The following is a 26,347-nucleotide window of genomic DNA, read 5'->3' on the forward strand; positions in this document are numbered from 1 at the left end:
AGAAGTTGTATAATTTCCCCAAAGCTATGTAGATGAGTGGCAGAGATGTGATTCAAAGCCAAACAGCCTAACCTAAAGGCCATGCTATTACTCACTACACTTTGACGCCTCGCTGAAGAAGACACCACGTTCTAGAGCACCAATGAATTGAGCCAAATAAAACAAATGTTATGAAGACAAATTCAGACTTAGACATACAAGTCACCAAGTCTACATGACAATTCAAAGAAATTGTTACCACAAACTGACATTTACTGTTAACTAAAACAACAGTCAAAAGTGTTTTAGTGCAACCCCTATGGAAAGCAATATGGAGATACCTTAAACAGATTCAAGTAGACCTACCATTTGATCCAGCAATCCCATTATTGGGCATATACCCAGAAGAACAAAAGTCATTCTTTAACAAAGACACCTGTACCCGAATGTTTATAGCAGCACAATTCACAATCGCAAAGATGTGGAAACAACCCAAGTGCCCATCAATCCACGAATGGATTAGTAAACTGTGGTATATGTATACCATGGAGTACTACTCAGCTATAAGAAATAACGATGATACGACATCTCTTTGGTTCTCCTGGAGAGAGCTGGAACCCATTATATTAAGTGAAGTATCCAAAGAATGGAAAAACAAGCATCACATGTACTCACCAGAAAACTGGTTTCCCTGATCATCACCTAAATGTACATCAGGGAAGGATACCAATTGGATATCAGACTGGGATGGGGGGTGGGGGGAGGGGATGGGTGTATGCCTACATGACGAGTGCGTTGCACACCCTCTGGGGAATGGTCATGCTTGAAGGTGCAGACCCGGGGAGGTGGGGGCGGGAGGGGAAGGAGGTATGACTACATGATGAGTGCCAGGCGCACTGTCTGGAGAATGAGAACGGACGCGCTTGGGACTCTGACTCGGGGGGATGGGCAGGACATGGACAATGTATATGACCTGAACTTATGTACCCCCATGATGAGCTGAAATAAAAAAAAAAAAAAAAGTAAAAGTACATTTCCCTTTTCAATTGATAGACATAGATGGAGACTCAAACCCAGAATATTCTCCTATTAAAAACATTTTCTTCTGCCACTAAATCCCTGATTTATAAAAATGTAGATAATTTTTATTTTCCAAGGGACACTCAATCACCAAACTAAGCCCAACAGAACTCCATATGTATTGCCTTCATTTTCCAGTAGAGGCAGAAGAAATGTGTGAGGACTAGCACTGTCCCCATGGCTTCATCCTTCCAGCACTCCCAGGACAGAATGTGGGAAAATAATATATGTGTCAAGTTTGAATGGGCCCTTGGTATTCTTTCCAAAAGAATACCAGAAACCAATGCAAGGCATGTGACAGGACAGATCACTAGAGAGGGAGCAAGGAGAACAACTCAAATTACTGGATGTCTGCCCAGCAGATGTTTCCAAGCCCCAAGCATGCAACACCCAACTTAACTGCAGAGTCTGAGGGGTCTGTGACTCCTCCAGGTTATGATGTCTCATTGGTACACCATGGAACACAAAAGGCCCTAAGAAATCTATAGTTAAAAAAGGAAAATTTAACTTACTTTCCACTGCTCCTCGGGAAGTAGTTTCACGACCACCAGATCCCCATTTAAGGCTCTATTACGAGCAACAACCCCATCAATAAAAATGTCTCGATCACCATCCTAGGTTGGAGAGAAAAATAAAATGATAGTTAGTTTACCAAGGCCTGGAACCAAATATTACTACCTTGGCTTAAAAATTTTAGACTCCACCATATGTGCACTGACTTAACAGGAACTCTAGTACATAGCCATAAACACACCTAAGAGAACTCAATTTCTTTGGAACTAAGAGAAACAGTAATGAACAACTAAGAGCAGGTTAGCAGAATGCAAAAAATCACCAAATAAGCAAATGATCTATTACAGACAGGCCAAATATAAACAAATAAAAATAACATAAAGCAAAAAACTGAGATTGCATTCTCTCATAACTAAAATGAGAAAAGAGTAAGTTATTCTTAGGTCATCCTTTTTTAAGTAAAATAAAGCATGCTGATACCTTTTTATACTGAATTAATTCTTTTTAAGTATCAAGGAAAAGTAAAAAATAGAAGGTATGAAAGAGAACAGAGAGAAACAACATTTAATCCCCCCCACCCAAGGAAAACCAACTGAGAGCAGGAGCAGGCTCTAGGATTTGGGTTCTCCGGAAGGAAGCCAGCAAAATCATATCATGCCCCACCCCCCCAAAAAAGTGGCAGAGAGAAAAAACTGTGTTTGTTTTTATGGAGACCTAAGTAGCAGACAAAGAAGAGACGTAACATGAGATTCATAAAGCAATCTTACACTCCCCCTTTCTTACTGACTTAGGAGCACTGTAAATTCCAGACCATGAACACAAAGTACAGACACTTTCATCCTCAATCACACACTTTAAGCAGCATGGCTCCCCAGTGAGCTCCCCAAGTGTTGATGTCTCAACTTTAATAGGTGTCAGAGTCTTCCTGGTAAGCCCAATTACTTTGCAAAAACACTTAAATAAAAGAATAGCTGAGGGCCTGGGTGTGGTAGCTCACACCTGTAATCCTAGCACTTTGGGAGGCTGAGGCAGGAGGATCACTTGAGCCAAGGAGTTTGAGGTTGCAGCGAGCTATGATGACATCACTGCACCCTAGCCTGGGCAAAAGAGCAAGACCCTGTTTCAAAAAAAAAAGAAAAAAGCTAAGGAAAAGCAGGCCTTCAGTAGTCAGGTTCCATGAGAAAATGAAATATTTTCAAAATGTCTCATCAACAAACATGTACTCTTATCCTTCTATTTGTCTAAAAGTTTACATTATGTGCTCCTTTTCAGAGAATAAGAGAGAAATAAAAATGTTAATTTTTCTTACAGAAGTTGATGGTAAAAGGGTCTGGAAAGTTACCGCTCAAATTTTTCTAATAGAGACACTCAATATAGATCAGATTTAACACTCAATGGACTGAACGTGATTACTATGAAATTTTAGTTAAAGTTAGAATTACTATTCCAAAATCACCAAACCAAAAAAGGGGGAGGGGATTTTAGTTGCTCAGCATTTTTTATAGTTTCCAATTACAAACCATTAGAGATCTTTTAGAACAGTTTTCTGTCCAGTGTCCAATCTAGCTCTGGGTTGACAGCTGTAGCCTGCACATTCTGCCAAACCTGACCCCACCCTCGTCCCTGAGGAATAGCTACCGTGTTAGCCACAAAAAATGACTACAGCTGACCTCAGGACGAGCTTTTCAGAGAAATAAGGAAGAGACAGCTAGTAAATAGAGAGTGAACAACTGAAATATGGCACATCGTCATCAATCGCTGTCTTCTGCAATTTATAAGGCAATATGATCTTTCAGACCTCCCTGGAATGAAAAGAGGGCTGTTTGGAGGTCACCCTAACCCAGTCTCACGTGCCAAAACATATGCAATGAAAAAAATGTCTCTTTTATAAGCAGCTACAACCACCCGTTGGTAGCTCATGATTTCAGATGATAGGATGATGGTGTTGTCACCTTCCTATCCCAAGAAACTAAGGAAAGCAGGGCTGAGATGAACTTCAGACAACACACAAATCTACAGCTATTGCATCACTACTCAGCTCTTCCTTGATCCATCCAGAAGCCTGTATCTATTGCCGAATCTCTTATTTTAAAGATACTAAACTTGGAAACTGCTCAGTATTAAAAGTTTGAGTCATCTCTCTTAACTATCAATATTTTTTAAGGCCAAAGAGTTCAGCTCTTTATTTGGATGTCAGAAGTTTTGTTCTACCCATCAGAAAGAATACAAAAAAAGAAATAAAAATAGATAATGAACACCCCCCTAGAGGAAAAATAAAGCGATCTGGAGGTAATCTAACTAAGTACTTACGGGACTGGAGGAGGGAGGACAATGCAAGTATGCCATGATGGTCAGAGCATCCTTCATTGATTGAATAGCTCCCTTTGGACCAGAAATAAATTCCACAGCTGTACAAAGGGTGCCTCCCATGACAAGATGCATAAAAAAGTTACAGAGCTTCTTGGACCAACATAATTCAGAATAGAAATTGTGCTTTTTTAAAAAGCCAGGTTTTCCCATCTGATCCATTTCTCCTCTTTATCCTGTCCCCAAAATAGGATAAAAAGGTATCTCAATAATATCATTTTATCTTGATTTGCTTGAAAATCACATGGTTCCATTCCAACTCTGTATTTTGCTTTTGTTGAGAATCCCAGAAGACTAGCAGATGCATATAAGTTATTCATCCCATGTATTTTAGATTTGTCATAAAATGAAAATTTCTATCGGTAGAAATCATAATGAACCTAAGTCAAGTTCCCCCAAAACAAAGTATTATTTCAAACCTGATGATCAATTCACTGTTCTTAGCCTTAGGTAGATATTTTGGCACAGCAAAATGACATTGTATAAATTCACAATGATAATATTTTTAGAATAAGAGTAAATTTAAATAATTTAATCAAGTCTCTATTTTTGTCTCTCCAAAAACTTAGAATTTTGAAGTCGTGACGAAATCTAGACAATATCTAATCCATCCTCTCACTTTACAAATAAGGAAACCATTCTATTTCCTATTGTCAGACCAGAATCCACATCATTTATCAATTCCTGTCTATTCTTGCACCTTAAACAGGTAACATTCAGGCCCTGGTTCTGACAGCCTACTTCCTCATCTACCTCTGTAGGCATTTTCTAATTCATACAAGTTCATATTTTACATGGACATGAACTATGTACACTCAGAAATCCAGACCACTGGTGGTTGTGGGGTTTATCTGTATGTAATTTATTGCCTCTACTATCGCCCTCTTAGATTGCTTGTCATAACGATTCCGAAAACTGAAATGGACTTAAAAATCCACAAAACAAGAATACAGGACTGTTCCAGTGTCCAAAACTAGAGTATCTATGAACACTTGCAATTGGGCCTTGATAGTAGCTTTTACAATCTGTTCTTAATTACCTAGAGGTGAATTATTTAGTTTTTTTCCCCTCTCTTAGACAATATTACTACTCCATCAGGGGCCAGATAAAAGGATAAAAGAGGCATGGAAATAAGCTCATCCTAATATCACAACTGTCTAAAAATCTCTAAATAGCAAATGCCAGGAACATAATTTCAACTAGGAGAACAAGTGTGAGCTTTTGAAACATCAAGAACTTTTGCCTTTGCTTCTCAGCCTTTCTTTAACAAGTCAGGTTAAACTGTAGAGATATACCATTTGCAAATATAAATTACATGAATTTAACTTGTGAGAACCTAACCAGGCTCCACACTTTAGAAGGCCTCTGCGCTCTGGCCCTGCTCTAGCCATGCCTCTTCCCATCAAACAAGGACTTTTCAGGGCCCAATGGATGTGCTTCCCTGGAGTAATCAGCTCCAAGCCACTTCCAGGACATACAGACGCATCTTCCCCAGCACTGGTGGCACCCCCTCAACTTAACAGTTGGCTAAAGGTTCGGGTATTTCTAAGGGATATGGATACAGCTTAGACGTGTGGGATAAGATGCCCACATATGTGCATGCAAGGGTCCTCACTGAAAGCAAAGGAGCCAAAAGGGGACAGACAGGGAGCCAGGAGTGGGAAGAGAAGAGGGACAGGCCAGAGGTGGACCCCCTCTAAGCAGCAACACTTCAGCATGGAGCTGCAAGGAATCTGAGAATTCTCCATTTGAACCCAGGTACATGGAGGTATATTTGGCAAGGAATAGACTTTGTCATGGAATATATTTTACTTAATAGTTTGTTAGTTTGATTTATAACTTTCCAATATGTGATTTAATGTATGTATGCATGTGCCTCCTGTTGTACTTTTGTCCTAGGCCCCACACTTGTTAGGAGCTGACCTAACAGAGATTTAAATTAGAAAAATTCAATACTATGTACTCAGGAAGGAAACAGTGGTAAAATTTTCAAAATGCTGTAGTTGTCCTTATCATCCCAACCAATGAGAGCAAACTTCAGCGTGCACAGTAGAGGAGAGGTCTGAAATCTGCACAGTTCCCAGGTGGTTCTCAGGATGAACTCCTTACTGCATTGAATGTGATTCTCATGCTTAAAAATCCATAATTTTCACACATGGGGGCTCCTGATATAATCAAGATCCTTCAATTGAATGCCAGTGAAGAAACAGTCATTCTTTCTAATGTGGAGAAAATATTGGTTATGCAGGACTTATTAAGAGATGGTTTATGTCTCTAATATGGCACTTTTATAAGAGATTTCATGGGTAATTTTGATGATTCCTGGATGTGATTTTCACCTTATGAGCAAACTCTGGAATCTAACACCCATGTAAACTTTGCTTCCACTGTATGAGGGAACTGCTCCTGCAGCCAAGTTACCACCTCAAAGCTGACCCTCAATTCTACAACCCAGCAACCAAGGACAACATATATGCCATGTTCTGTCACAGAAATAGAATATGACTAAGAGAGAATAATGTAACATGTCTGTGATACTTTTTATCTAATCCAATGAGTAAGACTTGAACTTGGATGCAAACATGAATCCTTGGCTTCTGGAAGGCAAGGGAAAAAAGGCCTAAACTGAGCTTGAGAATAGGTCTTAAGGTTATCGCAATAATAACAATAATAATAATACAGGTTGAGCATCCCAAATCTGAAACGTCCCAAAATAAGAAATTTTTTTACCACATACATCATGTTCAAAGGAAATGCTCACTGGAGCATTTTGGATTTCTGTATAAGTATATAACACAAATATTCCAAAATTCAAAAAAGTCTGAAATCCAAAACACTTCTGGTCCCAAGCATTTCAAATAAGGGGTACACAACCAGTAATAATAACACCTGTGAAGTACATGACTGAACTTACACCTTCAGTAAACTTGTTGTCATTTAACATAATGAAATATGTTAACTCAAATATATGCACTCTATTTCCTCATCTATAAGCACTCTATCCCTATGGTCTCTTCCACTGTGAAAAATCTATGATTCTATAGTTATTCTATTTATACCACCCTAGGAAAGTTAGGTCAGGAATTTAAGAATATTGCTATCCCAGCTTTGTACACTCAAACTCTCTCCAGAGACCTGCTGCTAACTATTACTATATATCTGTGTAAACTTGCTTTAACTTGAGCCTCTTAAAGTGAGTCATGAAGAGACGAAATGTCTAAAGACCCAATGGTAAAGAACCTTGCACCAAGTCCTATCAGCTGCACAAAATTAAAGTGAGAAACTCTGACCAAAAAATAAATAAGTGCTACTCGTTATTTTTGGACAAATGTTCATATTAGCTCATGCAGTAGATCGAAAGTAGATAGCATATTTGTTTAGGAAAGATTAACTTAAATCAGTGGGAAAAAAACATAAATCCTTTTAAGCTATAAACCAAGGGCATCCAATTTCATGAACTGGTGGGTAGTCTGCCTGGATCCAGCTGCTCTCTGCAGCCTCGTGACAAATGCCATCCCCTTCATTTGGCATGTGATTTTAAGACTGGCAGAAGGAGTTGTGAACCAAAAGCAAATTTTATTTATTTAAATTTGAAACAGATCCTTGCCCATCTTCAACTTTGTTTTACAACTCTACTTTTTAGCTAGAATATATGATTTCATACATTCCAATTTCAGAGCACATCTAAGAAATTAAATGTGACATTAAGTTTATTAGTTATTGAACTTACCGGGGAAGGAATGAAGGCTTCATGAAACTTCTTTGGATTAATTCTCAATGCACCCTTTAAAACAAAAAATAAAATCTGTGAAAATCTAACTAGCCATATATTTATGCTTTTCTATGTGCATGCTACTCTCTCAATAGAAAGTTTTTAAATTAAAAGTTCAATCTAGAAAACAAGTTAGATGTATGAGAACTATTCATTAAATGCATGCATCATGATTTATATTGCTTTCTGTAACACATAGTTCCATCAAAAACTGAAAGCTTAGACTGGCACCTTGATGTGAACAGGGAAAGGTGAGAAACAACAAAGCCTGGCATGTACAACTATGGGGATTTTAGATGGCCCTATATGCTAGTCTTCAAATTAATTTAAACCTTGCCTTTCAGAACAAGGTTATCTGAGGATAACATCTCATTATATAATGGACCTTTTTATTCTCCCAGTTCCAAGATCTTTCCACAATTACTTGTTTCTGTGACAATTTTCAAAGTGATATAGGTTGATTTCCATCCTGGATACCTAGCCTCAAGAGACTGGATGTATTATTTTTTACTCAGGCCCCTCTGCAGAGCTGAATGAGTCAATAATTCAAAATGGTCCATAATCAGCTCTTTTTTTTTTTTTTTTTTTTTTTGAGACAGAGTCTCATTCTGTTCCCCGGGCTAGAGTATCATGGCGTCAGCCTAGCTCACAGCAACCTCAAACTTCTGGGCTTAAGTGATCCTACTGCCTCAGCCTCCCCAGTAGCTGGGACTACAGGCATGCGCCACCATGCCCAGCTAATTTTTTCTACATATATTTAGTTGTCCAGATAATTTCTTTCTATTTTTAGTAGAGACAGGGTCTCGCTCTTGCTCAGGCTGGTCTCGAACTCCTGAGCTCAAACGATCCACCCGCCTCGGCCTCCCAGAGTGTTAGGATTACAGGCGTGAGCCACCGCACCCGGCCCATAACCAGCTCTTAATGCAAACGGGAATCCTGGCTCCAACAGCCAGGCCACCCAGTCTGCCTTCAACTTCATGTTTTTCCAGCACCAAATCAGGGTCTGCTTCTATTTATGCACAGTGGTGCAGGTGGGGGCCTCTTCAATAGGAGTTCAGTATTTTAGGCTCTTGCAGGAAGCTATAACCCTTCCCAAGTTCCTGCAGTCACAGGCCACTGGAACACATGGATGGAAGCTGTTATTTTTCCAACAGCCAGGATATCTTGAGAAAGTGTTTTAAGTAACATTTCCCCTAAAATGTTGAAAGATTCAAAAATACCTAATTAACAGAATAGGTGAGGACATAAAATGAAGCAGAAAATAATTTCTTTCTTTCAGTAGTACATCATGTTTAAATTATGAATGTTCATGCCACAGTACACAATATCATGAACACCCAAATAAACTACTATAAATGATCATTCAGTCCTTAATTGAAAAATTTCTTATTGAGTACTATGTTCAAGACCTTGAGATAGGCAATGTGGAGGCAGAGAATGATAACTGAGCTCAGTCCTTGTTTTAAAGGAAAACATGAAGAATGCCGTAAGGGAGGGTACAGCTCACTTTAGCTGGGGCACCAGGAAAGGCTCCAGAGATGGGATCTGACCCAGTCCTTGATAGAAGAGCAAAATTTCAGATAAATTCAAAGGGAAGTATAGTAGAGGACATTGTTTGCAAAAGTGGTTAAGAGGGCAAACACTCATTCTTCCCCATCAAGCTATAACTCTGCTTGGGGCACAAGAGGGGAGGTGTGGAGAGATAAGGCTGGCAAAGCTCTCCGAGGCCAGTCCCTTAAGAGTGTCACAGCCAATTCACTTCTAGGATAGCTATTTCCAGTTGGGGGAGGGAAGAAAAAAACTTCTATTTTTCCTAAATATTTATCACTCACTCAAAGAAATACTTCCTAATGACTAGCATGATAGGCACAATGGATGTTAAGTGAGGGAGGTACAATGGAGAGTAATCACAGATAAGACTCTACCTCCATAAAGCTTACACTCTAGTTAGGGGAAGAGACTCCAAACAAATGAAAGTAAATTCATTGAAATTAAATTTTTAACAATTTCATTTTCTGGTTCCAGGCACTTTTTCTGGCCTAAGTTTTGTTTTCAATTCCTATTCTTCTATCATCTCTTCTAGCTCAGTGAATCGTTAACACATGAAGAAGTACAGAGATGAGAATGCCTCCTGCTTTGAAAGTACCTTTACTTACAGAGCACTTAGAGAGGCCAAGGCTGGGCTCAGGGCAAAGAGACAGGTTGTTCAGGGCTGCATCTAGGCTCTATTTAAAAGAAAATATATTAAAAGGGCCTAAAAGATTTAATTCTTGATTCTCCATCCCAAACTTCCTGATATATATGAGCACACAGGGAAGGGCAAAAGCCTTGTTCCAGAACAGCATTTGTAAATTTGACTGGAGCATAACTCTTAAGAACTAGACCTCAGAAATAAGCACCTTGAGAGAGTGCAGATCATACTAAGAAAGAAGAAACTCTCACAGAGTTTCATAGCAGACCAGAGTTGTTCCTAAAGCCTGACAGAAGCTGGCAGTAAAGACTGTCAAAAAATGGTCTTTTCATCCTGAGCAAGAGCAAGACCCCATCTCTGCAAAAAAAAAAAAAACCAGAAAAATTAGCCAGATGTGGTAGCACACACCAGTAGTCCCAGCTACTCAGGAGGCTAAGGTAGGAGGATCGCTTGAGCCCAGGAGTTTGCACAGAGCTATGACGACTCCACTACACTCTAGCCCAGGCAATAGTTAAGACCCTGTCTTAAAAAAAGAAAATGGTCTTTTAATTAAGAGAATGCCCACAGATATTTTGTCTTATTCACCTACAGAGGTCCAAGATTTTCATTTCTGTATTTCTATAACCATCTCCTAACCTGACTCAATCATCCCCCATCTCTCATCTTTTTCCTACATCCCTTTCCTAGGCCTGGAACTTGATCAGTGAGGACCTTACAGCCTCTGTTGCTTCTGTGAATGCTCCTGTGATTCCTTGCCTTAACTGAAACCTGGCTGTCCCCCGATATTATCACTCCCTTGAGGTCTAGGTATCTCAGAGACTGGAGGAAGAATGTCTTCTCCTTGCTTTCCTATCCATGGGTTTAAAATTATTTTTTTCCTCCATTATCTTTCTTTTTTTTTTTTTTTTTTTGAGACAGAGTCTCGCTTTTGTTGCCCGGGCTAGAGTGAGTGCCGTGGCGTCAGCCTAGCTCACAGCAACCTCAAACTCCTGGGTTTAAGCGATCCTACTGCCTCAGCCTCCCGAGAAGCTGGGACTACAGGCATGCACCACCATGCCCAGCTAATTTTTTTCTATATATATTTTAGTTGGCCAGATAATTTCTTTCTATTTTTAGTAGAGACGGGGTCTCACTCTTGCTCAGGCTGGTCTCAAACTCCTGACCTTGAGTGATCCACCCGCCTCGGTCTCCAGAGTGCTAGGATTACAGGCGTGAGCCACTCCATTATCTTTCAAAAACCCCAGATCCTTTGAAATTTATATCATTAGCTCCAGCTATACCTCCTTGGTGCTGTCATCTTCGAACCTTTTGGTCACAGCTCTAGTTCACTAATGTTTTGACTTGCAGCTCACTGCCTTCCCCTCCATCCTCATTCCCACAGACATTTTTGGGACTTCACATCCATGTTGATGACCAGGCAACCCTAGCCTGTAACTCTACATACCTTTTGCTCCCCCTACTCCGGCCATTCTCTTCCATGTTCACAGCCTGGATCCCATCATCACTACTAATGACACTACCTCCAAAAACAAAAAATCAAATATCACACTTTCTGCTGACAATCTTCAGTCCTTCCAGGTCACTTATAGCAGAAACTCTATTTCAACAATGTTTCAATTTCACTAAGACCTCCAGCCCACAGTCCTAACCACATTTTTACTATTCATTGTCTCCTGCTATATTAAATCCCTCCCTTGGCCACACAGTTGCATGGCGTGTCATTATCTCTTTTTTTTTTGATACATAATAATTGTACATATTCATGGAGTACATGTTATATCTTTTATCCTTGCAAACCCTGAGCCTTGGGTCCCCTCTTCCTCTCCTATTCAATGAGCAAAACTCCCCTCTCAACTGACCCCAACTAACTGCCTTCTCCCTTCCTATACCCAAGGGACTGGATGGTACTGCAGAAAAATACCACACAATTGATCTAATTAGTCTAACTCAGCAACCACGAACACATTTTATTTGGCTTACAGGATGTTTGAGAATGCTTAAAACTGAGGAATTTCACACATAAAAAATGTGTATTTCCAGATTTTCTTTAAAAAAATCATAAGATCTAACAGCTGTAGACAGCTAGCTCTACAAGGCAGCAATCACCTGAACTGAATAACAGCTGCTCCTCTTACAGTAATAAAACAATCTCAATACAACTTATGCAGGTATACTACATGCCATACACTGTTTTTGTTTGTTTGTTTGTTTGTTTGTTTTTTGAGACAGAGTCGCACTCTGTTGCCCAGGCTAGAGTGCCATGGCATCAGCCTAGCTCACAGCAACCTCAAAGTCCTGGGCTCATGTGATCCTTCTGCCTCAACCTCCTGAGTAGCTGGGACTACAGGCATGCACCACCATGCCTGCCTAATTTTTTCTATATATATTTAGTTGTCCAGCTAATTTCTTTCTATTTTTAGTAGATAACAGGGTCTCGCTCTTGCTCAGGCCGGTCTCGAACTCCTGAGCTCAAACGATCCTCCCACCTCGGCCTCCCAGAGTGCTAGGATTACAGGCATGAGCCACCGCGCCTGGCCCCATACACTGTTTTAAGAGATTTATATCGATCAACTAATTTAACACTGACAACAACCCTATGAGGTAGATACTATTACCATCTTTTTTTACAGATGAAGAAACTGAGACACTGAGAGGTTAGGTAAATTGTCTACGTTCACATTACATTCAAGCCCAGGCAGTCTGACTTGAGTCCGCATTCTTAACTACTGCGAAATGCCTGTTTGCCACAGTCCAGAGGGCCTCTTCACTCATGTATGCCATCTGCCCCGCCGCTTGCCCCAAAAACTCAGCACCACATTTCAAGCATCGACCCTCCCTATCTGGGTTAATGGCAACATCAGCTAGCCAGCTACTCAACTCAGAAACTAAAAGGTCATCAGGGATTCCTCCCGTGCCTCACCTTCCACATCTAATCCTTTGGCATGGCGTATCAGCTCTAGCTCCACATCCACCCACTTCTCTCCATCTTCACTGTCACCACCTTGTTCACATCTCTCTATTTGCTAGCCTCGTTTACTTCGATAGCTTCCTAAGTCGCCTCTCAGCTCCCACTCTAGTCTATTCATGTCACAATAGCCAGAGAGATGTTTTGAAAGCATGAAACAGATCATTTTCTTCCCCTGCCTAATAGTATTCAGTGACTTCCCACAGTTCTTTGAATAAAATCCAACTCTCCAACACAGCCTAGAGACCCTACATGACTTGGCTGCTGCCTAACTCTCCAACTTATTCCCATAACTCCTTTTGCTCACAATGTTCCCACAGGCTTCCTTCTTGTTCCTCAGAAACACCAAGCCTTCTGCTTGCTGTTCTTCCATGAGCTAAGCTGACTATATTCTTTTCCTAATTCTTCAAATGGCTGAGCCATTCTCATCCTTCAGATCTCAACTCAGGGATCGCCTGCTCACAGAGACCTTCCCTAACCAGCCTATGTAAAGTGGCTCTCCCTAATTATTTTCTCTCATCTTTTTTATTCCCTATTAGCAATGCTCACAGTCTGTAATTTCTTCTCTATTTCTTTGGTTGTTGACTGCCTACTGAGTACCCAGCATAGACCAGTGAGCAAGATAGGCAAGTCACCTCCCCAGTGACCTCGCACTCAGTTGGCAGTCAAGAAATATTTGTTGAGCTAATTAATTAATTAAAGTCTACAGAGCTGAAGTTCTCCCATCATCTCTGGTATTAATGTTGAGAATATCATCTCTCCCTTCTAAGTGACAAGGCATTCCACTGTAATGTCACCTCTACTCTTCTTATCTTTAATGCGCCCCCAAATATTCTTCAGCTGCTTTCACTCTTAACAAATCATAAAGGTCCTAGAAACCAGCCTATCCTATCCTCTATCTTCCTGGACTAGGAGCTTCTAGAGGGCCAAAAACAGCTTCACATCAATATTGTATTCTAGGAAGAACTCTGACATCAGGCTTCAGCCAGCTCTGGGGGCTCAGCCTGAACTTCCTGTAGCAAAAGCATCACCTAGGATCCAAAACAACTGATTCTACCATCTTCATACCCATGTCACCTTGATCGTCACTCCAAACTGAAGCGCCATCTGGGCATGTTTATTCCATACTCTCATCTCCCCCAACATCTCCCATAACAGCCTCCCAATACTGTACCTATACAGAGAGAAATGACATATACTCCTCAATGTGAAAACCTGTTTACTGAAAAAAAAAAAAAAACAAACTTCAAAACTGCATGTATATGATCATGTGTTTTTGCTGATCAGTTTTTCAAACACTGAAAAGAGATTTCTTTGGTCACTGGGGTCTCCTCTTCCCCATGCAGGACAAAACAACAATGAAATGTCAAATTATTGTCAGGGTATTGGAAATAAAATGAAAATATTACTCTAACCCTACTTTTTTTAAATCTCCCTAATATCTCTCAATAAAAGTTTCTCCTCTGGGTATTGAGAAGAAAAGGGGTCAAAATAGACTTAAGTTTAAATACAAAAGTTAACAAATGTTTCTAAGTATATCTGATAAGCTTAATTTTCTACATCAGCATTAAAATATCCTTTCTCGTCTAGCTTTTTACCTTACCCTGCAAGGCCTCCACACAGAAAGTTTATATCAGAAAGCAGATGGACTCTGTTGCTCTGTCTATGAAAATCTTATTTACAGTGTTGTATATTTCACACGGTGACCTCATATCTGGAACCCATTCCTTTCCCCATCTGCAAAGAACAACTGTTCTCATGTATTGGGGGAGGCTCTGGCTGCGGAGTCTCATGATGTCACAGGCCAGGAGGAATCACTTACAAACTCCTGGGAATGAGAATTGTTATATTGATCAGATTTTTGTTTTAATGTCAGCAAAGAGTGGCTTCAAAAGCAAAAATTAAAAGGGAGCAGAAACTAATACCATTACAGAATATTGCCCATAACTTATCTCTCTATAGGTATAATTTTATAACCAAAATTCTAAGCTATTTTTCTTTTAAGTTATAACAACTGAGGTTTCCTTCACTCTTTTTCAAAAGATAGTATCTTGATCCTTTATTCAGTCAGTAAATAAATATTTATTCAATATAAATTTATTAAGCATCAATCAAACGCCAGGCACTGGGCTAACTTATGGAATAAGCCATGACCCTGCCATCAAGGAAGTGAACAGTCTATTTGGGGAAACATAAAAGCCAAGAAATGGTAATAAGTTTAGAGTAAAGGGTAAACCAAAAAGTCAACTTGAGGAAAGCAGTAACAGCCAACTCTGCTTGGAGAATTAAAGTGAAGCTTCTCAAAGGGGGTAACATTTAGGAAGGGATTTAAAGGGCAAGCATGATTGCATCAAGATAGTGGGAGAAAGCATTCCAAGCTCCAGGAACAACATGTACAAAGTCACAGAGGAATCAAGGAGCACAGTTTTTACAAGAAAAGTCTTAAAGCTCAGGGTGAATGAAGGAAAGCATCCCTAGAGGAGAGTGGCAGGAAGTGAAAATGGGAAGACACAACAGGTCCTTGTACACATGCAACAAGGGGAGGGCCAAGAAACATTCAGATAAAATGGAGTTAAGTATATGGGGTGAATGATGAAGAGCAAATGAATGGATTAATGAACGGACAAATGCCCAAATGCAGCTTCAACTCTCGTAAGAGAAGCCTTATCAAAGAAATCTAGGAAAGGCTTTTTTTTTAAAAAAAAAAAAAAAAAAAGCCAATAGTACTCCTAGAATCAGAAAGATCAACACATTTGTTAAAAACCACTTTCCTATTCAAGAGTCTCATCAATCACATGGGCACTTGACCACAGGTAAATATAGAAAGGTGATAAAAAGGAAGAGAAGATGATAATATCTGTTAACTGGTTGGATCTTCAGTCAAAAACACAAATATAAAAGCTGGGCTGTCAGAATGAGAGAAAATGGAACACAGTCAACATTGTCAGTGATCCAGATAGCACATGGCAATATTTCTACATTAATCCAAGAATTATGAAGAGATTTGATTCAAAGACTATGTGGCCCTGCCTCCTTCTCCAGCCTCGTTACCTACTGCCTGCCTTATATTTCATGCCCCAGGAGACCGCAGCTGCCTTACTCCATGTTGTTTTACAAGTTCATGTTTCCACTAATGCCACTGCCTCTCCGTGCCTCCTTCCCACACACACATCACTCATCTAATAGGCCCAAACCAGTCACCCTTCAATACCCATCACAAGTATCACCTCCTATAGGAAGCCTCTCCAGAACCTTGGAGTACACAGTTCCCAGTTTCCCCCCAGTATTCTCCCATACACTCTGGTCACCCTTTTATCTGAGCTCTTGCCATTTTATCTCCAAATCACCTGTTCACGTGAACACCTCCTCCCACTGAGCTGCAAGGTCAAAGTACAGAAAGGCAGTCTCATCTACCTTCATCTTGACAGCACCCACGCAGTGTGCTCCCAACCACAATTGCTCCTGGCTCCCTGTGGATGCTCAACAAACATGTGCTCAGCCAAACCACTGAACTAGCTTAAGAACATAGTTTGTAAACTATAAAGCACTCAACAAATATTGTCTGCTGCTATTTACGGTTTCCTTTCCAAACTTATCCATTTTTCTCAGTCATTCAGCATTCACGTTCTCCAGGCAAACTGTTCAGTATGTCACATATCCAAACCCTATTTCCCTCTTCTAAATAGCTCACACTGCTCCCTCCACTTGCAAAGCTCTCTTTCTTATCTTCACTTATTCAAACTGCACCAATCCATGGCCTGGCTCAAATATGTCCCTTCCAGGAAAGCATCTCTAGGCAACCCTAACTGGAAATAATGGCTCCCTCCTCTCAATTCTCAGAGCACTTTGCCTGGCCCTGTCTTATAGTGCTTATCACCTCTAAATGTGCTACAGGTCTAAGAAGCACCTGTTGTGTCCTCTTTTCTGTTATGCCATCATAATAGGCCTGCCCTGTTATGTCCTCAACTCTCTCAAGACACAGCACAGAACAGGAAATCATTTAATGAATAATAGATTTCTTTAGATACCACATATTCAGGGAATAACCTTCCAGTAGATTTTAATCACCTGGATAAGTGTTCCTTTCTTCAAGCCTTCTGAAACATCCTCCTTGGACATGTAGGCTTCGAATATGCTCTTTTTCTTCCCTCGCGTGGACTTGTTCTTCAACTTTTTGTCACCTGGCGAAGCACCAACGCCATGTGGGCCAACTGCAGAAGACACACCTAGAAACATGAGGCAGCAATCAACTCTTTCCTCAAACATTTCTGTGTTTTTAAAACTGGAGATATTATACCTTTTCTTATTACTATTTAGAAAAACCAACAAGAGGATGAAATTCCCTGATGATGATTTCAAACAATCACAAAAAGGAAAGAATGGGTGAGGAAGCAAGAATAAAATGTACACAGATGAGACTTGAGTTTTAAATCAGCACCACAACATGCATGGAACATAATCTAAATAATGGGTTCAGTATGCTTTGCTGTTTATAGAAATAAACTTCTTAAAAATAGGAATTACTAAAAGATTGTCACTTTTTTGGAAAAAATTAACTGCTGTACTCAATACATTTAATGAAAATAAATTAAGACAATAACATACCACACCTAATTCTAGAATAAATAACACAGGAGAATATTTAACAGGTCACCAAAAGAATTATAGTTCCCCTCAGTCCTAAAAGTCACCCTCAACCTCCACACCCATTCCACTTGTATTTCAGTTCTCCAGTTGCCAGGGCAGACTCCATTTTCCTTTTGCTACCTCTGGGGGGCCCCAGGGGCCGGAGGTTTGGCCTGTAGTCAGAATGGCTCATTATTGGTTCCAAAGTCGCCTCTTCTCTCCAGATCCAGGGAAGCCTCCACTGCTCAGCTCAGAGTTCTGCCTGCCTTGAGCAGCTGAAACCAAAGAGAAATTGGTAATTTGGGGAGCAGTTAACCCACAGCTTCCTCTGTCCTTTCAGAAATTTACTACTTGGATATACTTGAGTGGCAAAGGCAACATGGTACCCCTCCTGGGTTCTGGTGTCACATTCTCTTGGGCAGTTAGTCAAGCACACCATCTGTCTCGAGTTTCTTTTCAAGGCCTTCACCCTAACAGGTACCACTAGACTGCTCTTTGGGCCACTTTGACTAAACAGCTGCACAAATGGGACAATGAGGCAGAAAATAAGGAATTCTGCAGTTCTATTCAGTTTGTGAAATGCACAAAAGTAAGAAGAAATGTGCTTTTGAAAAATAGTATGAACACCCAGAATCTAAAATCTGCAATGGAATAAATACTAAATTAGGGCCTGAGATATGACATTTACTAACTTTAACCTTAGACAAATGATGTACCTCTATGAAACCAAGTCAATTCCTTAGAATTCATCAACAAAATCTAATTCATTGCCACAAGTTGATGCCCACAACTACATAGCAAACTCCAGAGAGTTCACACACTTTCAAAATACGGCAATATTATAATTAGACGTCTCTTCCCCTACTCTTACCTGCTATCACCTCAACCCAGTTGTCTGATCAGAAGCTCAGGCAGCTGTGTCTAAAGAAAACAAGAGCAGCTGCCTGGATCAGAAGACTGGAAGGCGGAGCCCTGCAGATGGCCCTTGGCCTTCCACCTGGATACTGAACGTGTCATCAGAACGTCTCCTTTCTAGTCTCTGCTGGCCACCAGCCCAGGAGTCAAGTTTATACTTGCAAATTTCCAAACTCCTGGTGGGCAGCCTGCTTTCCCACAAAATGGATCAAGATGTCATTCTGAACACTAGCTTCCATTTCCTCTAAATTTCCCACATACATCCTTCACCGAAATGATGTAATTTTTCTTTAAATTGAAATTAATACTAACTTAGGAGAGAAGATAAGCAACAGAGACAAAGGGTAACAGGCCACATAGTGATATAAGAAGAAATTCACAGATAAAGTTAATCCAATGGCAAGAAGGAAGACAAAGAGATGGCCCTGCATAAAGAGCAAGGGAATGGGAAAGGCACACAGAGGAGTCCAGACAGTCTGAGGGTTTAATCCAGAAACGCATTCATCCGCTCATTAATTGAACAATTACCTCTGCAAGACACTATGCTAGGCACAATGAGGGATACAAAGGTTAATTCGATTTTTAAAATCATATTAAAATAACAACTATTACAAGTTGGGAAGTGATAAGCACCATACTTTTTAAAGTATAGATAAATGTATAATACATATAATGGGAGAGAAAGAGTATTTCCAGGTCAGGAAATCTGAGAAAAGGTTAGGAAAGATTTTAAAGAAGAATTATGAATGTGAGGAAAGCATACTGTTGGCAAAAGGAAACAAAAACAGAGACACAAACAGAAAAACACAGGCAAGTTCTTACACCATTTGGATAGAGTCCAGCCTATACGAAGGGAGGCAGTGGCAAGGAAATTAAAACAAGTCGGAAGGTCTAGAAAACCAGCCTAGTTTTTCAAAGGCACTAGGGAGTTTCTGAAGCATGAATAATAAGAAGAAAGGAACAACAAACACATCAGAGTTGTGTTTCAGGAAAAGTTAACCTGGCACAGGATTGAGAGTTGTCTGGAGTTGAGCGAGACTAGTGGCAGCTATACCTTAGGAGAGAACCAGGACAGACGGTGCAAGGCAAGGAAGGCCCAAACTCACGTTGTACAAGCAGACACTGAAAAGAAGAGGCCCTTGTCATGGTATTACACAGGACAATCTGGTACCACGTGGCAACCAGGAAGACCTGAAGGTGGGCAAGGAGGTGACAATTGTGTGAGATTTCCAGCTAGGAGACTGGGAGATGCTAAAGTCACTACATTAGAGAAGAAGATGAATTCTACTTGGAGTATCATACAGCTTCACAAGAAGCGATTCACCAAATACTTGAAAACCGGAGCATAACCTAGAGAGAGAAATTAGCCAGCTATTTGTATAAAGATGACAACTCAAGAGTGCTGAAGAACAAATGAGATTGCCAAGAAAGGGTACGCTGATACAGAGGAAGGCCTCCCCTTCCCTGTGACATAGTTGTGAAGGCCCATTAACCCTAGAGAAGTCCTGAGCACTCCACCCCCTGCCATACTGAAAGCACAAGTGAACTTCCAATCCTTAACAACTTCCAGGATAAGGCCACTGATATACTGCCCAACTGCCCACTGGTCCCTAGAGAGGGTGTCCTACCATGAAAATAGCTATACATTCCACAGTGTTGGGCTGGGGTTAGGATGAACAGGCAGCAACAGTCAAGAGCATCACATGATACAAAAAGGCTGGAATGAGGAGGAATGGACAAAGGCACTATCCTTGAGAAAGTGCAAATCTGAAGGAAGCATCTGAGGGAGAGAAGTGGTATTACGAGACCCTTTATATTCCCTCAACCTGGCACAATGCAGAGCATGTACCAGGTGCTCAAAAGTTTAAATAAATGAAGTCTGTTTGGGACAGAAGTCAGGTCACAACAACTACATGCTAGTAAGAAGTATGAGTAGCAAGGCCAGGGCTGTGATGGGGCAAGTTAGGCACACAGGGTGCAAATTTGAAAAAGCAAAGTCCTCCAAGTGTCAATCCCACACTGGCAGGGCCCAAGAGTGAAAGCCTCCTAGAATGTTTGTGCCTTTGGCAACTCACTTGTCCTGGCCTAGCCTAGGCAGTTATGAGTGGCAAAAGTAGATGGAAGTTATGAACCCCAATAGTGAAGTAAACTCAAGAAGGTAAAGTCAAAAGATATGTTTAAAGGGAGAAAAGGCTGAGCCTATTGAGAAGCTAAGAAGCAGCCATGGAAAGCAAGAGGTGAAAATACAAGCGAAATGGGGCATAATCGATGGAATAAAGAAAAATAAGAGGATGGGATTAAAATAAGTCTCACTGAAATTAGAAAAATAAACAATTTACATTACCAATCAGTAAGAAACACATGGATTAGTCAACAAGTAGTGCTAAGACACTAACACAATTTTTTAAACTAGCCAATAGATCCCTACTTCACAGCATATTCTGAAATAAATTTTAGTTTGAATAAAATTTAAATGTTCAAAAATAAGAGACAAAGAAACAGAGAGACACAGAGAGAAAGAGGGAAGAAGGGAGGGGAAAGGATGTCCAGAATGGATGAATCAGGAGTTTAACAAATATTATCTCCCAAAACAAAAACAATAATAAAACTGAACAAAACTCCATTTAAAGATCTGGATATTGACCAAAAACATTACAACACATTGAGAAGTGCTGGTTTAAGAAAATCTACTGAACCTTGATAAGAACAGTGGAAAACTATGGTGTTTTAGCTTGGGGATCCTATCATCCCACACCCACTCCCGATTCCTTCGTATGAAAGTCCTATGAGGGCAAGACAAGCTGTGAAGACTGGCAGCTCCACTGCCAGAGGGGGCTAAATTTATTTGGAGAAAAATATGCAGAATTCCATGCCCACAGGCATTGTCAAAAATAAGAGTGATCCCAGGGCAAAAAATGAGGTAAGGTCAAAGTCACAGCTAGCCTGAGTTTGCAATGCCACTAAGGGTAGGCACCAGATCAGCAGACCAACCAGAAATTTAACATGGAGAACCAAGGTATTAGACAGCCAAAGTGGGCCTTGATAAGAATGTACTTTTTCCTGCTGGTCTAGAACACTGTGTGCATGCATAAGACTACAGATATAAAGGAGAGAAATGAGAGGGCCACAGCAAGCTACCCATCCCTGGAGGAATGTGAGGCCTTGCAAACAGAGAAAGTAAAACCCAGGGCAGACATAAACTGCCTGAACTTTTAATGCATTCCCCAAAGCCTCACAAGAACATTGACAAAGGGTGGGACCCTCATTATTTCAAGGAACTTTTTTTTTTTTTTTTTTTTTGAGACAGAGTCTTGCTCTGTTCCCCGGGCTAGAGTGAGTGCCGTGGCGTCAGCCTAGCTCACAGCAACCTCAAACTCCTGGGCTCAAGCGATCCTACTGCCTCAGCCTCCCGAGTAGCTGGGACTCCAGGCATGTGCCACCATGCCCGGCTAATTTTTTCTATATATATTTAGTTGTCCATATAATTTCTTTATATTTTTAGTAGAGACGGGGTCTCGCTCTTGCTCAGGCTGGTCTCAAACTTCTGAGCTCAAACGATCCACCCGCCTCGGCCTCCCAAGTGCTAGGATTACAAGCGTGAGCCACCGCACCCAGCCTATTTCAAGGAATTTAAACACAACCTCTGACCAATCATAGGCTGATCACTAAGATATGCCAGTCCAGGGGCAATTACAGACTGAAAAATAAATATAAGAAAGGAAGAATGAAGAGAGACATCAGTAGCCACACACTGCAGGAGGAACCAACTCCATGGAATTAATTAGTCCAGCCAAGTCACTAACGAAAAGAGCAACTACCTCCAACCCTGGAGAGAAGGGAATCAGAATACAGACTATATTATCAAAAATGTCCAGTTTTCATAAGAAACAGAAAATTACAAAGAAACAGAAAAGTATGACCCATACATGGGGGAATTCAATAAAAACTCTCTCTGGGGGAGCCTAGATTTTGAACTCAGCTGACAAAGACTTCAAAGTAGCTATTACAAATATGTTCAGCGAACTATAAGAAATCATTTTTAAAATAAAGTATAATGACAATGGCTCATCAAATATAGAATATCAATAGAAAGAAATTAAAAAAAAAAACCCAAATGGAAATTCGAAGTTGAAAGATACAATAACTGAAATAAAAAATTCAATAGAGAAGCTCAACAGCAAAATTGATCTAGCAGAAGAAATAATCAATACACTTGAAGATACATCAATTAATATTATCCAATCTAAAAAAAAAGAAAGATGAAGAAATTTTCTTTTAATTCCAACATCAGGAATTGTAATAAAGAGTATCACTCCATTTTTTAATATTTTTATGTTTGACTGTTGACTTATTTCAAGCCTTTCCCCTTTGAACCCACGTCTAGACAGGCTGATAAGAAGTCTACATGTGCCCCCACCTTGGCTCCAGCAGGAAATTCAAATTTTGCAAATCCCCAGCCTGCACATGGGAACTTCTCCCTAGTGCCCTAGCCATTACAAAGGCATAGCCCATACCCACTTCCTCTGTTTCACTCAAGCCAGGCCAGACCTACTTGTTCTGACCCTACCATCCCCAGAAATCTCTTGAGTAATACATTTTCTCTCCTGGCATGTGGAGTGCTTTCAGCATAGACACCCTACCTGTTAACTGGGAGGGGGTCCATTCTACCTCCATAGGGTAACCACAGAACAGAAATGAAAGATGGGACATCTTTACAAACCATACAGAAATTAAAAGGATTATAAGGAAATACAATGAACAACTTTATGCCAATTCAACAACTTAGATGAAATGGACAAATTCCTAGAAAGACACAAATTATTAAAACTGATTCAAGAAGAAATGGAGAGTTTGAATAGACACATAACAAGTACAGAAATTGAATTTACTAATCTAAAATCTTCCAATAAAGAAAAGCTCAGGTCAAAATGGCTTAACTGGTGAATTCTACCAACCATTGAAAGAAAAAATAATGCCAATCCCTTAAAACTCTTCCAGAAAACAGGGGAAACTCAATCTGCAAGGAAAGTATTTCCCTGATACCAAAGCCAGAGAAAGGAATCACAAGGAAAAAAAACACTTTTTTAACATGTAAGATAACTCAAACTTTTTAAATTTCTTCTTGAATCAGTTTTATTAATTTGTATTTCTATAGAAATTTGTCGATTTCATCTAAAGTTTTCTGGTAGGGGCAGAATGTTGTTCAAAATATCCTCTTAGGTTTTCTTAATACCTGTAACAGTGCTATCCTTTTTGCATTATGGAAATTTTCTATATCTGTGTTGTCCAATATGGCAGCCACTAGCCACGTCTTTTGAACAATATTAAAGAGTGGCTAGTACAACTGAAAAACTGTCAAATATGAAACATTTTTATCTCATCTCTATTCAGGCAGGATTTAGAATTCTAGACTGTGAGTTATTTTCTCTCAGTACTTTGAAGATATCATTCCATTGTATTGTGGCCTCCACTGTTTCATTGAGAAGTCAGTAATTAGTCTAAATGTTGATTCTTTGAAAGTATGCTGTTCCCTCTCCCCTCTCCTCAACCCTAGCAGCTTTTGAAATTTTTCTGTCTTTCGTTTTCTGCAGATTTACTACATTATACCAAAAAAAAGAATATGTTGTTATATTCTTTTTATCCTGCTGTTAGTCGGACTTCTTGAATCTGTTGTTTAATAACTTTCATCAGTTTGGAAAGTTTTCAGCCATTCTCTTTTAAATATCATTTCTGCCCACTCTGTCTCAACCCTTTGTCTGGGATTCAAGTTACACACTTTTGATCTCCTCAATGACTCCCTCAATCTCTTCACTATTTCCCTCCTTTTTTCTCTGAATTTTTCCACTTCACTAATTCTCCCTTCAGCTCTATCTAATCTTCTGTTAAACCCATCCATTAAGTTCCTAATTCCAATTATTATGTTTCCAAGTCTAGAATTTTCATTTCATTCTTAAGTTTCTAGTTCTCTGCTGAAAATGTTGAATCTTGACTTTTATCTCAAAAGGTAAGTGTAAAAACTATATTTAAGTCTGCTACTGAAAACTACAGTATCAGAAGCCTTATGGGTTTAGCACTATCCTCTGTTGCTTCTACTTGATTTTGTTCATGCTATTTGATCATGCTGTGCCAGATTTTTTTTTTATTATGAGCTAGACATTATATTTGCAAAATTTTTGTAGTAACAATTTGAGGTCTAGAATAATTTTATCATCCTCCTAATAGGATTTACATTTTCTCTGCCAAGCACCTGAGGCAAAGATAATAAATTACTCAGTCTCTTTTCAGGGTTTAAAAGTAAGTATTTAAAGTGGAGCTACAGTCACTGTGAGGGCCTATCTACATCCAATTCACCCCTATTTCTAGGTTGTGACCCTTAAGGGTACCAATCCCAAATAAGAGTGATTCACCAAGACCACATATACCCTACATTACCAGGGCCTGAATTCCAATCCCTATCTCTCTAGCCCTAAAGGACTATCAAATGCACTGCTCAGTTTTTCAGCTGATCCCTCCAAAAATCAGCAAATATCTACTGGAGAAAAACAGTCCCAAATACTAGCCTTCTCTTCCTAAACTTTTATTCTCTCCTAGATATTCACACTCTTATTATCTCTCAAATACCTTCAAGCAGATTTTTTGAAGGAGAGAGCTGTGTTTGGTTGGTGTTTCTAGCTGTTGTCTGAAGGAATATTGGTTTCCACTATTTTCTATGCTGTAACTGAGTGGAAATGCCAACCTCGCTCTTAACTCTCTCACTCCTAGTGAATGCCTTAAATTCCCAACTCTCTTCTATATGGACTCACTCTTTTCTCCTTATAAAACTTCTCCATACCTGCACCTAACTTCCATCTCCTTCCTGTTTCAGAGGGAAAAAAATGTCCCTACATATTTACATCCTAACCTCCTCCATGTGTGTTCTTCATCCTATTTTTACCTACTCTAGAACTTTCCCAACCCATTATTCTCTCCATCGGTGCATTCCCAACTGCTACCATGCAACCAAGGGCCTGGCCCTGCTCCCCTTCTGCCCACTTCAAGGTACCAGCTACTCTTCCATTTCTCTCATTCCCATCCCTGCCAAAGTTTAAAAATGTGGTCTAGACTCACAAGCTCTATTTCCCCCATTACATACTCTTTCATTTTTTTTTTTTTTTTGGAATATTACTTTTGCAACGCTGTCAGTATTCCTAGAAAGGAAAATCTACATTACTTAAATAATGGCATACTCTCAGTTTGTTTGATTTTTGTGCAGGATGCCATTGACCTGCCCTTTGGACTACAAACTCTTCACCCTTGACCTCCAATGCACCACAGTCTCCTGGTTCTTCTCTCTCTCTCTCTCTGCAATTCTCAGATTTCCTTGCTAACTCCTCTTCTTTCATTTACTTCTTAAGTTTCTACCATTTATAAGATTCTATTCTTAAGCCTTTCTTAAGCCTCATCTTACTTCTCTTCTAAAGGGTTTTAAATCTACATCTCCAGCCCTGCCCTCCGAAGCTCTTCTTTAACTTTCCAACATCCTGCTGAGTAATACTGGCAAGCACTTCGAACACAACATGTTTCTAATTCAACTTATTATTCTCCTCAAACTAAATTTTCCACCTGCATATTAAATCCAGATTAATGACATCATTATCATCCCTAGACAGTAGTCATCTAATCTATTTTTCTCCATTAATACCCTATTACCAAATTCTGTCTATTCTACCTTCAAAATGTGTCCTAAAGAAATTCCTTGCCTTCCAAATTAATTAGTACTGTCTGAATTCAGGTTGTTACAACAGTGTATGTACCATAAAGATGACAATTGTTGTTTGGCAAGTCTCCCAACCACTAATCTCTTTCTTTCAATCCATGTTTCACCCACAACACAGAAGATACTTTATGAAGTGCCTTTTTAAAACTCTTCAGGGTTCCTCGTTGTAACTCTGTGATCTAA

General features: G+C 39.9%; 1 protein-coding gene across 5 annotated transcripts in view; it reads right to left on the reverse strand.

The window, feature by feature from the left end:
- Positions 1-26,347, reverse strand: part of DIS3L2 (DIS3 like 3'-5' exoribonuclease 2) — a 307,510-nt gene that overhangs the window by 256,485 nt on the left and 24,678 nt on the right. For all 5 annotated transcript variants that reach the window (XM_045559637.1, XM_045559638.1, XM_045559640.1 and 2 more), the window contains 4 exons: positions 17,635-17,768; positions 16,936-17,093; positions 7,670-7,723; positions 1,572-1,673 (listed from right to left, as the gene is read on the reverse strand). In XM_045559637.1, coding sequence (XP_045415593.1) covers positions 1,572-1,673; positions 7,670-7,723; positions 16,936-17,093; positions 17,635-17,686 — 366 coding nt within the window. In that variant the 5' untranslated portion in view covers positions 17,687-17,768. The remainder of the gene's footprint in view (positions 1-1,571; positions 1,674-7,669; positions 7,724-16,935; positions 17,094-17,634; positions 17,769-26,347) is intronic.

This window comes from Lemur catta, chromosome 8, assembly GCF_020740605.2.
Source record: "Lemur catta isolate mLemCat1 chromosome 8, mLemCat1.pri, whole genome shotgun sequence".
Taxonomy (NCBI): Eukaryota; Metazoa; Chordata; class Mammalia; order Primates; family Lemuridae; genus Lemur; species Lemur catta.